Source organism: Electrona antarctica, assembly GCF_951216825.1.
Source record: "Electrona antarctica genome assembly, chromosome: 10".
In the NCBI taxonomy this organism is placed as follows: Eukaryota; Metazoa; Chordata; class Actinopteri; order Myctophiformes; family Myctophidae; genus Electrona; species Electrona antarctica.
In genome coordinates, this window is record NC_136791.1 from 1,843,125 (window position 1) to 1,859,657 (window position 16,533).

At 43.8% G+C, this 16,533-nt stretch overlaps 1 protein-coding gene across 3 annotated transcripts; it reads right to left on the reverse strand.

Moving 5' to 3' along the window:
- Positions 1-549: 549 nt before the first annotated feature.
- LOC306931607 (non-structural maintenance of chromosomes element 4 homolog A-like) lies at positions 550-15,429 on the reverse strand. Of its 3 annotated transcripts, none has more exons than XM_079513053.1 (11): positions 15,311-15,429; positions 12,640-12,748; positions 9,027-9,113; positions 6,063-6,193; positions 5,522-5,667; positions 4,965-5,064; positions 3,752-3,842; positions 3,552-3,646; positions 2,847-2,895; positions 2,225-2,316; positions 550-1,408 (listed from the first exon to the last, which is right to left on the reverse strand). In XM_079513053.1, the coding sequence occupies exons 2-11, from the start codon at positions 12,743-12,745 to the stop codon at positions 632-634; spliced, it is 1,674 nt and encodes a 557-aa protein (XP_079369179.1). In that variant the 5' UTR covers positions 12,746-12,748; positions 15,311-15,429; the 3' UTR covers positions 550-631. The 3 variants fall into 3 exon arrangements, with proteins under 3 accessions (XP_079369179.1, XP_079369178.1, XP_079369180.1); XM_079513052.1 differs by having other exon boundaries at positions 550-1,411; XM_079513054.1 differs by having other exon boundaries at positions 1,269-1,830.
- Between the last annotated feature and the right edge of the window lie 1,104 nt (positions 15,430-16,533).

The window sequence follows — 16,533 nt, forward strand, 5'->3', positions numbered from 1 at the left end:
TGTTCGAACCCGGGCTCCCCCAGAGTTAGTGTCGAAGTGTCCTTGAGCAAGACACTGAACCCCAAATTGCTCCCGGTGTGCTGGCTAGTGCCTTGCATGGTTTCTGCCACCATCGGTGTATGAATTTGTGTGAATGGGTGAATTGATGCACAATCTATGTAAAGCGCCTTGGATAAAGGCGCTATATAAATGCACCATTTACCATTTAGTGTAGACCGTTGGGACTTGAAATGGGGCGATCAAAGACTGTAGTGTAGACCGTTGGGACTTGAAATGGGGCGATCAAAGACTGTAGTGTAGACCGTTGGGACTTGAAATGGGGCGATCACACACGATCAAAATAAATTGTGGCCTGTTGGGCATACATTATTCTCACTTGTCTGCCAGACTTAATTCAGTCACTAGAAAAGTTTAGGGGAGTTTACTGGAACCATGACAACACAATACTGTCTTTTACAATGAAAAACTGTAACAAATAAATAAGAAAACAATGAACATCAAATTGCTACGGCTCTACTGTTCAGAAGACATTCACTTCAGAGGCACAGGAAAAAAACACCTGGTTTCTCTATTTTATTATTCAATATTTGACAAAAGAAAAACCAATTAAAGTTGGGCTGGACAATATGACTTAGAAATCAATATCACAAATAACATTTGCCCCTAACGATTTAAAGAACAATACAACGTACTTCGAATGCCCCCAGAGAGGAAACAAGGCTGACCTAAGATCATCTGCCACAGAACTGTAGAGGCTGAGCTGCTGGAGATGGGGGTGTTTGAACTGTAGAGGCTGAGCTGCTGGAGATGGGGGTGTTTGAACTGTAGAGGCTGAGCTGCTGGAGATGGGGGTGTTTGAACTGTAGAGGCTGAGCTGCTGGAGATGGGGGTGTTTGAACTGTAGAGGCTGAGCTGCTGCAGATGGGGGTGTTTGAACTGTAGAGGCTGAGCTGCTGGAGATGGGGGTGTTTGAACTGTAGAGGCCGAGCTGCTGGAGATGGGGGTGTTTGAACTGTAGAGGCTGAGCTGCTGGAGATGGGGGTGTTTGAACTGTAGAGGCCGAGCTGCTGGAGATGGGGGTGTTTGAACTGTAGAGGCTGAGCTGCTGCAGAGGGGGGTGTTTGAACTGTAGAGGCTGAGCTGCTGGAGATGGGGGTGTTTGAACTGTAGAGGCTGAGCTGCTGGAGATGGGGGTGTTTGAACTGTAGAGGCTGAGCTGCTGCAGATGGGGGTGTTTGAACTGTAGAGGCTGAGCTGCTGGAGATGGGGGTGTTTGAACTGTAGAGGCTGAGCTGCTGGAGATGGGGGTGTTTGAACTGTAGAGGCTGAGCTGCTGCCAGATGGGGGTGTTTGAACTGTAGAGGCTGAGCTGCTGCCAGATGGGGGTGTTTGAACTGTAGAGGCTGAGCTGCTGGAGATGGGGGTGTTTGCCAAAAAACGTGATAGGTGGAGGAACCTTATCGATGCCTTAGAGCACATTTGTAAGTAAGTAAGAAAAAAAGGAAAAATACAAAAAGTGAAAATAGCAGATCTACAAGCTCACAATGCATCGCGATGCTACGCATTATGAGCTTGTAGATCAGCTATTTTCACTATTTTTGTACACCACCATTGTACAACAAAAAATAATACAGGGGGTTGGAAATAAAACAATATCACAAAAACCCCACTTCTCGATTATCGATTATCCTACAGAACAGTTTTGATATATTTTTGTCCAGCCCTAACAATAACAAAACAACAAAAAAACATGAAGTTCAACATTCAACATTTTTGGTATTTATTTGCTGGGATCATGGGCACTGTGATCTCAAAAGCTTCAATTATGTCCTAAGGAAGATGACAAAATAAAAATTACTGTTTGTTTGTTTCAAATTGCAATGTTATACCAACTGTGAGGATGAACAGTGAACAATAGGAACTGAGATCAGACCCCTGCAAGCTACAAGCTCATAGCGCACCACCGAGTGGCGTGCTATGAGCTTGTAGGTCTGCTATTTTTGAAAAATATTTCAGAAAACTGGAGGATTTAGAAGATTTTTTTTAAATTTCGACGTCAGGCCTAAATGGGTTAACCCAAGTGAATAGTTTGTTTATACTGCAGTGGTTCTAGAGCAGTGGTTCTAGAGCAGTGGTTCTAGAGCAGTGGTTCTAGAGCAGTGGTTCTAGAGCAGTGGTTCTAGAGTGGTCTAGAGCAGGTCCATAATGGCCCACAGTTCCTCACCTTCCAGCTCTGCATGCTGATGGACATGATGCATTGTTTACGGAAGGCTGATTCTCCAACGTCACCATGATCCTCCTCCACTGTCCCAGGAGCTGAAACACGCACGCACGCACGCACGCGCGCACGCACGCACGCACACACACACGCACGCACACACGCACACACGCACGCACGTACACACACACGATATGAATGAACAGACAGCAATCTGTTAATGCTTAATATTAGCATGAAACCTGAATTTGCCACTGCACGGAGGCAAGCAAGGCACAGGAGTGAAACTAGCACCTCACCAGTAGTGAGAATCGAGCCAACCACTCTACTTATCTTTATTGGAAGCAAGAGAGAATACCACAGATGGGAAAGGATATTACATTATTGGCTGCTATATTTTTACCCAGGCAATAATGTAATAACCAGCCAAAAATACGTGCGTGCGTGTGTGCGTGCGTATGTGCATATGTGTGGGGGGGGGCTAGCGTTTTCCTTTGCCCTGTATCTCTCTGGTTCTTATCAGTTCGTCCATTTATCTGATTGAATTGAGTTAATTGCTAGCACTCGGAATTATACAAATTCTGACAACTTTTGAAGAAGGGGGAAAACAACAAGCATTTTTTCTCACCAATGCAAGGCAACTTGTTTGTGTCCAGATACATCTTCGCCAAACCATCCTGCAAAACACATGCATTATTAACCACATAACCCCAGCCTCCACATAACCCCAGCCTCCACATAACCCCAGCCTCCACATAACCCCAGCCTCCACCGTGTGAGGAAAGCTTTCGCTGAAAATAGACGATGGACAAACTCACAGCGCATCGCAACATCTGTTTCCCCCACAATAACAGAAAACAGAAACTATACACTAGCCTAGAGCCCTGAGGGACACCACTCAACCATGATGTGGTTATTAATGTACAATATCCTCAAGCTTCCATCTCTGCTCATTCAGAGCAATGCAGCTAACTGGAAAAAATATTAAGCAAACCGCCAAGAAGATGAAAACCAAAAGAAAATAAAAAGCATCAGGGGTGGTGTTTAGTGTTTACTTTATCTTACTGTACCTGTAACAAACCCATTTTTGTCGGGAACCCCTTTTGGTGTTAGCATTATGTTATGCTTTAGCTATTTTTCAAAAATAGCAGACCTACAAGCTCGTAGTGTGCCACTCGGTGGCGCGCTATGAGCTTGTAGATCTGCTATTTTTCAAAAATCGACGAAGAACGACTGACATAGAAACATAGCTTTTTCAGAAAACTGTCAGGATGTAGAAGACATTTTTAGAATCTGATCTCAGGTCAAAATGGGTTTTAAACAGATGACTCACCCTGAGGAGGAACGATGTGTGAAACATGTTTTCCACTGTATGTGAGAACGACGTGGGATCAATAACAAACTCATAGTAGGATATGGGTGAAGTTGCTGCAAATTGACAGAAACATTAAAATGAGACATTTGTCTGTTTGAAACTTATTATTCCTTTGAAAGTTTGAAAGTTATTATTCCTGTTGTGGAGTTTGAACTCACGATCTTCCGCATGGTAACTCGTCAAGAATCCCAGAATCCTCTCTACCTCCTTCTCGGTGGCCTCTTGGTGAGACTCTTCCATTTGCTTCAACTTGAAGACAAGAAAATGGACAAGATGCATTAACTTTGTAGACTTGAATAATAACATCTACTGTAATGTATCTTTTGGACATAAGTGAGTCTCAATAAATTACAATTACTGTACATGCTGAGCTGAATAATGGGTTATTGTCAATGATCCACTGTTCAGCGAGTGTGTGTGTAATTTACATAACCTTTAAATGAGTTGATTTTCAGTAATATAGATTTTTTTTGAGTGGTGCAACCACTCCAAGGAACAGCAATGTCCGTGTTCAACCGTGTTTGTGTGTGACTATGTGACTATGAGCACCAGTACCAATGAGTACCAAAAGTGGTGCTGTTGTGCCAGAAACAGAGAGAGAGAGATAGTGCTGCACTGCTGCCTGCTAATGAGAGAGAGAGAGAGAGAGAGGGGGGGGGGGTGATTTGCACCACTCAGTTCACACGGGTGATTTTTTTAATTCAAAATACTTATACTTGTTATTTAGATGTTAGATGACTAGGTCTGATGTTTACCTTAGTTTACCCTAGTTATGTTGTAGCACTAAATAGTTGTCTTTGCACACGATAAGCATTCTCAATATTTCCATGTATATGAACCATATTTTGAGAACATAACATCCTGAATGTTTTCAGTTATCAAAGATAATAGTGTTAGCTATTCAGAAAGAAAATAAGCAATGTTATAGATGTGAGTTGCACCAGTGCGTTCCGTAGTTTAGTAACTTTTGTAGCTGTTCTGAGCACAGCATGCATGTCCATTCAACTCTAGTGTGTGCGCGTGGCTGCGTGCGTGCGTGGCACATGCATGATGCGCTCACAGGTAGAAAATGATACGATAAATAAAATATATTTCGTCTAGTCTTTGTTAGTGAACGAAATGAAGACAGATTTTAGTTCAGTCTTTATTTTTGTTAACTACATTTTCGTTTCGTCTTTATTTATCAACGAAATTGCATAATGATTTAGTCCAATTATTGTTCATACACGTGGGTTTTTGTCTCGTTTAGTCTAGTTTTCGTGCGGTGAAAAATGGGCGTTGACGAACATATTTCGTTTTAGTTTCCGTTGACGAGAACAACACTGCACCAAACGGTATGTTAATTGACACAAAAAACCAAAACGAATCTACCTGTGCTGGCATGGTCCTTTGGGCCTCCTTAGTGGGTGCCTTCTTCTGGCGCTCCACCCTTTGCTTTGGAGGAGGGGGCTCTGCCACGAATGAACCCATCCTGACAGATCCAGAACAATGGAAACAGACAGTATATACACCCACCATAAGTATAACAGATTGTCTTATTGGGACGTGGTCCTTGGTCTGCCCCGGGGTCTCCTCCCAGTGGGACGTGGTCCTTGGTCTGCCCCGGGGTCTCCTCCCAGTGGGACGTGCATCGAGGACCTCCCTAGGGAGACGCTCGAGAGGCATCCTAACGAGATGCCCGAACCACCTAAGCTGGCTCCTTTCCAGGCAAAGAAGCTCCGAGTCTCTCGCGTGACTGAACTTCTCACACACGCACACAAGCAAAAACATAGCCTTTGCCTCTGAGCCTGTCCTACCCTAATAACATATTAAAAGGGAGTCTGGAACACATTATTTCCCCAACATATACATTGCTATAAAGTAGGTTGAAATGGGATATTTGCTTCCGCTTTCCTAACAATAGCAGGTGAAGTGATGGGGCCACTCACATGTAATGGAAGGTTGGAGCTGTCTTGAAGCAGCACTGGGCTCTCTCGGCGACCCTAAGCCAGGCGTCTTGGGGCAGACGGCCATTAGTTGCCACTCCATTTTCCTCATCCTCATCCTCCAGTCGGTTAAATCCCATGAAGTTCAGCTGTTCGGATAAAGAGACAATCACGAGATAAACATCCGCCAGCACGGGTACCGGTATGTGTGTGTGAATAATGGTTATGTGAAATGTACACATTAGTGAAATCTACTTGTAAAGCAGGAAAACGGTATGCACATCCCAGTTTCAGAATACGGTGCTGGACCCAAACAATGACTGAATGAAGAAAAAAAAGTGGAATGTCCGCACACGATATATCTGCTCCCCGTCTTTACAACCTATAAATACAACAACGTTACTTGAGAAAGCCCGGAGGGGCGAAACGTTGTTGTATTTATAGGTTGTAATAAAAAGGGGAGCAGATATATCGTGTGCGGACATTCCACTTTGTTTCTTCATGAAATCTACTTCACATAATCATAATCACTCATTACACTCACGAGGTGCTCAGCAAAGGCAGACGAGTCAAAAGCATTGCCCTCGACAAACAGCTGGCTGGCCTTCTCTTGCAACAGGTCTGTGATCACAACCAGTAGCTGGGCATCCAGGGCTTGTATTTGAGCAGAAGCTCCTGGCAAGGAACATTAGAAGAAGGAACAATTACCAGACATAATATGCACATGAGTCAAAGACGGAAGGCTTTTCTTTTGTAAGATATACTGTAACTTATTTATTTAGCTATTTATTTAGTAAATACAAACTAATTCATTCATTCATTCAAACCTTTATTTGTTCTCGAGAGACATTGAGGTTTCCCTCATTTCCCCCGGATGGGCAGGAAAGTGATTGTCATCACTCACCCAACACCGCTGAAGTGCCCTTGAGCAAGGCACTGAACCCCCAACCTGTGTGTGTGTGTGTGTGTGTGTGTGTGTGTGTGTGTGTGTGTGTGTGTGTGTGTGTGTGTGTGTGTGTGTCTGTCTGTCTGTTTCTATGTGCAGGGCGTTGCTGAAAATGAGCACCTGTGCTCAGCTACTTCCCTGGGTAAATAAAGAATTAAAAAAATAAAATAAAAGCTGTATTAAAAGCACCTCCATCCATCCATATATAAATCCTTCAACCACCGGTGCTTATCCGTAGTCGGGTTGCGGGGACAACAGCTCCACCAGAGAGCTCCAGACCTCCCTCTCCAGAGCAACATTAGTAACTTCCTCCTGGGGGGGGGGTCCCGAGGCGCTATAAGGCCAGTGAGTCGATGTGATCCCTCCATTTGCGCCTTGGTCTCCTCCCAGTGGGACGTGATCCTTGGTCTGCCCCGGGGTCTCCTCCCAGGGGGACGTGATCCTTCGTCTGCCCCGGGGTCTCCTCCCAGTGGGACGTGATCCTTGGTGGCAGGGGTGGCCGAACGGTTTGCGGAGCGGTCTTGTTATCGGAAGGTCGCCAGTTCGAATCCCCGGACCGGCACGTTAAAATTACCACCGCTGAAGTGCCCTTGAGCAAGGCATTGAACCCCTACCATGAAATGTTCTATGAGCAGGGTCTGGCTGTAAACAAGCATCTCGAGCTTAGTCCATTCACCCTGGGTAAACAAAGAACTTTACTTTACTTTGCTTTTTGGTCTGCCCCGGGGTCTCCTCCCAGTGGGACGTGGTCCTTGGTCTGCCCCGGGGTCTCCTCCCAGTGGGACGTGGTCCTTGGTCTGCCCCGGGGTCTCCTCCCAGTGGGACGTGGTCCTTGGTCTGCCCCGGGGTCTCCTCCCAGTGGGACGTGCATCGAGGACCTCCCTAGGGAGACGCTCGAGAGGCATCCTAACGAGATGCCCGAACCACCTAAGCTGGCTCCTTTCCAGGCAAAGAAGCAGCGACTCTACTCCGAGTCTCTCGCGTGACTGAACTTCTCACCCTATCTCTAAGGGCGATGCTATTAAAAGCACATACTGCTCCAAATAGTTAGGATGGGACTTCCAGGACACATTTAACTTATGTGCAAGTGCAACCAAAAAAATACGGAAAAAGAGTGAACTGAATTATTATTATTATAATAATAATAGAAGACCTTTTGCTTTTCCATTGTTTCTTAGTTATTGCTGCTATTATTAATATGATGATCATCTGATTATGGTGATGTGATGTCCCAGAGGGTGACGTTTACTAATGTGGGTGTCATACTGTGATGAGACAGGTGACTGGGGTACAGGCTTTAGTTCCGACATACTATTGATCCGAAACCTCAATCCCTAACCTAACCATAATCGCAAGCACGGGAGCAGCGCATGTCGGACCATCACATTTTCGCATCGCATGTCCCTGCTTAAATTAATGACCTGAAATTGTTAATCCGAAACCACTCGAATATTAACTATATACAGCTATACCACAATCTCTCTCTCCACACCTGTAGACATTGGCCTGTAAGAGTACACATGAAGCCTAGAAACCCTATTCTGGGCATGTTAACATTCTGCAAAAAATAGAATAACATTTGACAGAAATGTTTGTGAATATAGCAGAACCTCAAGCTCACAATGTGTTGTGACGTGTTGTGTGCTTGTAGAATTTGACCAAAAAAAGTATATAGGGGTTTAGTTTTTGGGCGGGAACCCCATTTGGTGTTGTAAACATTATGTTTTAATTTAGCTATTGAAAAATAGCAGATCTACAAGCTCATAGCGCGCCACTCGGTGGCGCGCTATGAGCTTGTAGGTCTGCTATTTTTTAAAAATCGTGAAAATGTGGCACAAATCTTTCTTTCAGAGCCAACGTTTTTAACTCAAATCTTTGCTTCTGGGGGGTTGCTGGAAAAACATATTTTCAGATGGGTGTCGGTGGCCAGTTAAATAAAAATGTTGGGGTCCTTGACATGAAATATTGAGCACCACTGATACAGAAACATGAGGTATTTCAGAAAACTGTCAGGATTTAGAAGACTTTTTTTAAATTTCGAGGTCAGGCCTAAATGGGTTAATATGACTTTGTGTGATGTTGGACCTATACCTGCATGTGAATAGAGACCGGATGTGTGATGTTGGACCTATACCTGCATGTGAATAAAGACCGGATGTGTGATGTTGGACCTATACCTGCATGTGAATAAAGACCGGATGTGTGATGTTGGACCTATACCTGCATGTGAATAGAGACCGGATGTGTGATGTTGGACCTATACCTGCATGTGAATAGAGACCGGATGTGTGATGTTGGACCTATACCTGCATGTGAATAGAGACCGGATGTGTGATGTTGGACCTATACCTGCATGTGAATAAAGACCGGATGTGTGATGTTGGACCTATACCTGCATGGGAATAGAGACCGGATGTGTGATGTTGGACCTATACCTGCATGTGAATAGAGACCGGATGTGTGATGTTGGACCTATACCTGCATGTGACTAGAGACCGGATGTGTGATGTTGGACCTATACCTGCATGTGAATAGAGACCGGATGTGTGATGTTGGACCTACCTGCATGTGAATAAAGACCGGATGCCTCATCCATAACCTCATTGAGCCCATGATCGCTGGACAGATTCATCAGTTCATCTCTGTTCTCTGGAAAACACAGATCAAACATACAAGAAAGCACAACTGTCAGTGGTACCAAAAAGAACAGGTCTAAAAAAAAAATCACACCCGTGTGAACTGAGTGGTGCAACTCCCCCCCTTCCACCCCCCACCTCTCTCTCTCTCTCTGTAATTAACAGTCAACAGTGCAATACTATCTCTCTGTCTCTGGCACAACAGCGCCCCTACTGGTACTCATGAGTCACACATGAGTCACACACAAACATACATAGTCACAAACATAGGTGAACAACACGGACATTGCTGTTCCTTGGAGTGGTTGGTGAACAACACATAGGTGAACAACACGGACATTGCTGTTCCTTGGAGCGGTTGGTGAACAACACATAGGTGAACAACACGGACATTGCTGTTCCTTGGAGTGGTTGCACCACTCAAAAATACTGACTACAGCATAGACTGGCCTCTGTCTTACTAACCTTTAACTAAGTTGAACAGCGCTCTGTACCTTCCCTTCACATCTCTGTCTTACTCACCTTTAACTAAGTTGAACAGCGCTCTGTACCTTCCCTTCACATCTCTGTCTTACTAACCTTTAACTAAGTTGAACAGCGCCCTGTACCTTCCCTTCACATCTCTGTCTTACTAACCTTTAACTAAGTTGAACAGCGCTCTGTACCTTCCCTTCACATCTCTGTCTTACTCACCTTTAACTAAGTTGAACAGCGCTCTGTACCTTCCCTTCACATCTCTGTCTTACTCACCTTTAACTAAGTTGAACAGCGCCCTGTACCTTCCCTTCACATCTCTGTCTTACTAACCTTTAACTAAGTTGAACAGCGCCCTGTACCTTCCCTTCACATCTCTGTCTTACTAACCTTTAACTAAGTTGAACAGCGCCCTGTACCTTCCCTTCACATCTCTGTCTTACTAACCTTTAACTAAGTTGAACAGCGCCCTGTACCTTCCCTTCACATCTCTGTCTTACTCACCTTTAACTAAGTTGAACAGCGCTCTGTACCTTCCCTTCACATCTCTGTCTTACTCACCTTTAACTAAGTTGAACAGCGCTCTGTACCTTCCCTTCACATCTCTGTCTTACTCACCTTTAACTAAGTTGAACAGCGCTCTGTACCTTCCCTTCACATCTCTGTCTTACTCACCTTTAACTAAGTTGAACAGCGCCCTGTACCTTCCCTTCACATCTCTGTCTTACTCACCTTTAACTAAGTTGAACAGCGCCCTGTACCTTCCCTTCACATCTCTGTCTTACTCACCTTTAACTAAGTTGAACAGCGCCCTGTACCTTCCCTTCACATCTCTGTCTTACTCACCTTTAACTAAGTTGAACAGCGCTCTGTACCTTCCCTTCACATCTCTGTCTTACTCACCTTTAACTAAGTTGAACAGCGCCCTGTACCTTCCCTTCACATCTCTGTCTTACTCACCTTTAACTAAGTTGAACAGCGCTCTGTACCTTCCCTTCACATCTCTGTCTTACTCACCTTTAACTAAGTTGAACAGCGCTCTGTACCTTCCCTTCACATCTCTGTCTTACTCACCTTTAACTAAGTTGAACAGCGCCCTGTACCTTCCCTTCACATCTCTGTCTTACTCACCTTTAACTAAGTTGAACAGCGCTCCGTACCTTCCCTTCACATCTCTGTCTTACTCACCTTTAACTAAGTTGAACAGCGCCCTGTACCTTCCCTTCACATCTCTGTCTTACTCACCTTTAACTAAGTTGAACAGCGCTCTGTACCTTCCCTTCACATCTCTGTCTTACTCACCTTTAACTAAGTTGAACAGCGCCCTGTACCTTCCCTTCACATCTCTGTCTTACTCACCTTTAACTAAGTTGAACAGCGCCCTGTACCTTCCCTTCACATCTCTCTTACTCACCTTTAACTAAGTTGAACAGCGCCCTGTACCTTCCCTTCACATCTCTGTCTTACTCACCTTTAACTAAGTTGAACAGCGCTCTGTACCTTCCCTTCACATCTCTGTCTTACTCACCTTTAACTAAGTTGAACAGCGCTCTGTACCTTCCCTTCACATCTCTGTCTTACTCACCTTTAACTAAGTTGAACAGCGCTCTGTACCTTCCCTTCACATCTCTGTCTTACTCACCTTTAACTAAGTTGAACAGCGCCCTGTACCTTCCCTTCACATCTCTGTCTTACTAACCTTTAACTAAGTTGAACAGCTCTCTGTACCTTCCCTTCACATCTCTGTCTTACTCACCTTTAACTAAGTTGAACAGCGCCCTGTACCTTCCCTTCACATCTCTGTCTTACTCACCTTTAACTAAGTTGAACAGCGCCCTCTACCTTCCCTTCACATCTCTGTCTTACTCACCTTTAACTAAGTTGAACAGCGCCCTGTACCTTCCCTTCACATCTCTGTCTTACTAACCTTTAACTAAGTTGAACAGCGCCCTGTACCTTCCCTTCACATCTCTGTCTTACTCACCTTTAACTAAGTTGAACAGCGCCCTGTACCTTCCCTTCACATCTCTGTCTTACTCACCTTTAACTAAGTTGAACAGCGCTCTGTACCTTCCCTTCACATCTCTGTCTTACTCACCTTTAACTAAGTTGAACAGCGCCCTCTACCTTCCCTTCACATCTCTGTCTTACTCACCTTTAACTAAGTTGAACAGCGCCCTCTACCTTCCCTTCACATCTCTGTCTTACTCACCTTTAACTAAGTTGAACAGCGCCCTCTACCTTCCCTTCACATCTCTGTCTTACTCACCTTTAACTAAGTTGAACAGCGCCCTGTACCTTCCCTTCACATCTGTCTTACTCACCTTTAACTAAGTTGAACAGCGCCCTGTACCTTCCCTTCACATCTCTGTCTTACTCACCTTTAACTAAGTTGAACAGCGCCCTGTACCTTCCCTTCACATCTCTGTCTTACTCACCTTTAACTAAGTTGAACAGCGCCCTGTACCTTCCCTTCACATCTCTGTCTTACTCACCTTTAACTAAGTTGAACAGCGCCCTGTACCTTCCCTTCACATCTCTGTCTTACTCACCTTTAACTAAGTTGAACAGCGCTCTGTACCTTCCCTTCACATCTCTGTCTTACTCACCTTTAACTAAGTTGAACAGCGCTCTGTACCTTCCCTTCACATCTCTGTCTTACTCACCTTTAACTAAGTTGAACAGCGCCCTGTACCTTCCCTTCACATCTCTGTCTTACTCACCTTTAACTAAGTTGAACAGCGCCCTGTACCTTCCCTTCACATCTCTGTCTTACTCACCTTTAACTAAGTTGAACAGCGCCCTGTACCTTCCCTTCACATCTCTGTCTTACTCACCTTTAACTAAGTTGAACAGCGCCCTGTACCTTCCCTTCACATCTCTGTCTTACTCACCTTTAACTAAGTTGAACAGCGCTCTGTACCTTCCCTTCACATCTCTGTCTTACTCACCTTTAACTAAGTTGAACAGCGCCCTGTACCTTCCCTTCACATCTCTGTCTTACTCACCTTTAACTAAGTTGAACAGCGCTCTGTACCTTCCCTTCACATCTCTGTCTTACTCACCTTTAACTAAGTTGAACAGCGCCCTGTACCTTCCCTTCACATCTCTTAAGCCCTCCTGGGAGTGAGCCTGAGATGTGCCCAGATCTTCTTCACCACTGCCTTCCATTTTCTTAACAAAAAAACAAAACAAAAAAAAAGTGCTTGTTCCATTTTCACTCAAGTCACAGTGTGGATAAACTGTTGCTTCAAGGCCTATTCATAGTCTGGATTTTCGGTGGTCAGCTCACCACCGGAGCGGTGGTCAGCTGACCACCGCTCCGGTGGTGAGCTGACCACCGGAGCTCAAATAACGTTGAGCGGTGGTGAGTAAAAACAGAGAGAAGGGCTGGAGCGGTGGCGGTGGTTTGCTCTTCACCGCGGCTCGTGACGTCATGTTGTAGTTCGGTGGTCACCTAACCACCGAAAATCCAGACTATGTATGAGCCTTTACTGTCACCGACATATAGCAATGGTACTACCTATAGGTTGTACCAGACAGCACATTTTACATAATATATTACTAGTATTATGTGCAGTAAGAAAATAAAGTTGCTGTAGCAATGCTATTGAGCTGTTGAGGAGTGCCACATTTTGTGTTGCCTCACTATCTCATTGGTCCGCCAATAATCAGTCAACCAATCATCTCAATGTCCCAGAAGCACCTGTGTACTGAGGCTGGGGAAAAAACCTTGCTTATTTCGGACCCTGGTCTTGGAATGACCTACAGACCAGACTCAAACTGGCTGCTGTGATTCCCCTAGTGAGCTTTACATTTTGGGCGGGAACCCCTTTTGGTGTTAGCATTATGTTATTCTTTAGCTATTTAAAAATAGCAGATCTACAAGCTCATAGCGCGCCACCGAGTGGCGCGCTATGAGCTTGTAGGTCTGCTATTTTTGAAAAATGACTGACGACTGACATAGAAACATAGCTTTTTCAGAAAACTGTCAGGATGTAGAAGACATTTTTAGAATCTGATCTCAGGTCAGAATGGGTTAAAAGGATTGCCATCATGGGGCACATACTTCCCAAACACTGGAGCTTTGACGTATAGCAAATGCTCTTTCTTTTTAGTTTACTAGCAAATTTCATAAATGGTAAATGGTGCATTTATATAGCGCCTTTATCCAAGGCGCTTTACATAGATTGTGCATTACATTCACACACACATTCATACACCGATTACGGCGGAAGCCATGCAAGGTACCAACCAGCACATCGGGAGCAATTTGGGGTTCAGTGTCTTGCCCAAGGACACTTCGACATATAGACAGGAGGAGCCGGGATTCGAACCGCCGACCCATGGATCATTGGACGACGTGCTCTACCTCTTGAGCCAGTCGCCACAGTTGCTTTAATCGTTTTTATTGATTAGTCTTTATTGGTTGTGTTACTACTAGACGTTCCTCTTCTCCCTTTGAGCTTCTTCAGTAATGGGTTCTGTATTTATTATGAGCATTGTATGTTTGTCCTGTTTTTGTTGTTGTCTTGTATTTATTGTTACTGGCAGAGCTGTGTCACTTATGTTGCCTCTTCTCTTGGCCAGTTCACACTGTATAAAAGAGACTTCAGTCTCAATGTGGTTTTTACTGGTTAAATAAAGGTCAACACTTGCAATCACAGCCCCTGTCCCTTCCACCATGTCAGAGAGACGGCTCTGGTTGTGTACACTGTACACAACCATAGTACACTGTACAGGCTTTGTGTCTCAGCCTTCACTAAATTGTTTCTTTCAGGGAAGCTAGGTAAGAGCTGGGGTACCCTTAGCTCTGGTCCATAGCCTTCTACTGCTTCTACGATTCTGCCCTGCAGAAGCAGTAGAAGGCTATGGACCAGAGCTAGGGTACCCTGTACAATGTACATTTTCAACACGTAGTTATTTTCTGTTAAAAACATTAGGTTAGGTGTGAGTGCCACCCTCTGTATTTTTGTTTGTGTATAGCAGGTTTAGAAGTTATTTACATTTTTCAGTTGACAGTATGTTGTTTTATGGTAGGCTATTTTGATTTGGCACTCACCAGTTTGTTCCCCTGGCTTTGTTCAGAAACATGTTCAAATAAACTCTTGTTCATTTCATCCATCAGTTGTTTTTTTTTTTATGAATTGAACAAGGTGGACCCTCTTGTAAACAAGTGTAATGCTTTATTGGGTCGTCCACTCACAGTTAACAGACTTTGTATTGAGTTGTTGTGCTTGAAATGTACTGTAATTCTGCAAACTGTTAATAAATATTTCAATCAATTCCTCCATTCTTTCACTGGATATGTTATATTGTCCCTTTAGAGCCCGGTTACATGTATTTGGTCCGACGATTCATTGCCTAGACCGCCATATCGGGACGTAACAAGCAGGTACAACAACGTTTACAATTATCTTCTCCACTCCAGCCTCAATAAATCTAACTTATTACAGTGGCTGGCTGTCATTGGTAAACCTATTGCTTTACTAGCTGTGTCTACAGTACCAAAACCTTCACAGCAGATCGTTGTTTGTAGCTAAATGCCGAATTGTCCTAGCTAGGTTAAACTGTTTCTAACTCTCTATATAAGCCAGCAAAACGGTTTGGCAATTTTTACAGTAACCATGAATCAAATAGGCACACTTAAGAGTTAAGACTATATTACATATTTAGTTACTGCTTTTCATAGAAATGTTTTGGGTTTAGGTTACGTACAAATGCTAGAGTACTTACAGAGTCTCAGCCGGTCTCAGCAGATGATTATAGGCTAACCTGCTGTCCAATGAACACGTGTCACCAATCAAACAATCTGGGAACCCATTGGCAAAACAAAGGAAAAGCACCGCCCTCTTTATTGACGTGTCACGTGAGTCAACGAGAGAGTACCAAGCAAACTTGCAGCGAAGCATGTGCAATTTACACCAGTAGGTGGCACTGTAGTGCACTCGTGGACATTCATATTTAGTACTTGTGTCAACATTAATAGGCTATGATGAATTATATATGAGATTATTGAGTTTGACCCATTATTGACCAGGGATTTAATAGCAGCAGGCTATTTGATACCAAAACAGTTAATTTGAATCTAGCATGGCCACTTTGGGTAAATGTAAAGTAAGTCCCTTTCAAGTAATCAAAACTATTTAAATGTGCTGTTCATATTCATAACACTATTGAAGAGATCAATAGAACTTATGCTGGGTATGTGACATGGGAATAAGCATAATATCTGTCTCTCGTGCGAACTGGCCATTCAGTATTTGAGTGAAAACAATTTGACAAGAGATTTTGATTGGGGTCAGTACAGGTCAGGATAACCATAATGTTGGATATATAGAATGTTTATGCCACCGATTAGGCCTGACGTTGAAATTTAAAAGATGTCTTCAAAATCCTGAAAGTTTTCTGAAAAACCTTATGTTTCTGTATCAGTGGTGCTCAATATTTCAAGTCAAGGACCACAAAAATTATATATAATCGGCCACCGACCCCCATCTGAGAATATGTTGGTCCAGGAACCCCTCAGAAGCAAAGATTTGAGTTAAAAACGTTCTGAAAGAATATATATATATTCAAAGATTTGTGCCACATTTTCACGATTTTTCAAAAATAGCCGACCTACAAGCTCGTAGCGCGCCACTCGGTGGCGCGCTATGAGCTTGTAGATCTGCTATTTTTCAATAGCTAAATTATAACATGTTTAAAACACAAAGGGGTTCCCGCCCAAAATGGGTTAAATGCATACGACTGAATAAAAAGAACACATTGGCAGTATCCTCTCTCGCCTTAAAATGTATGAAAATTAAAGTTCACAGAATAGAACTTTGACATTAACCAATGCAGGCTTTGGCATTATCCAAAGCCTGCATTACATTTCCCCGTTCATAGTAACAGACACCAGCAGAAACCATGCTCATTGGTCGGTCATAGTAACAGACACCAGCAGAAACCATGCT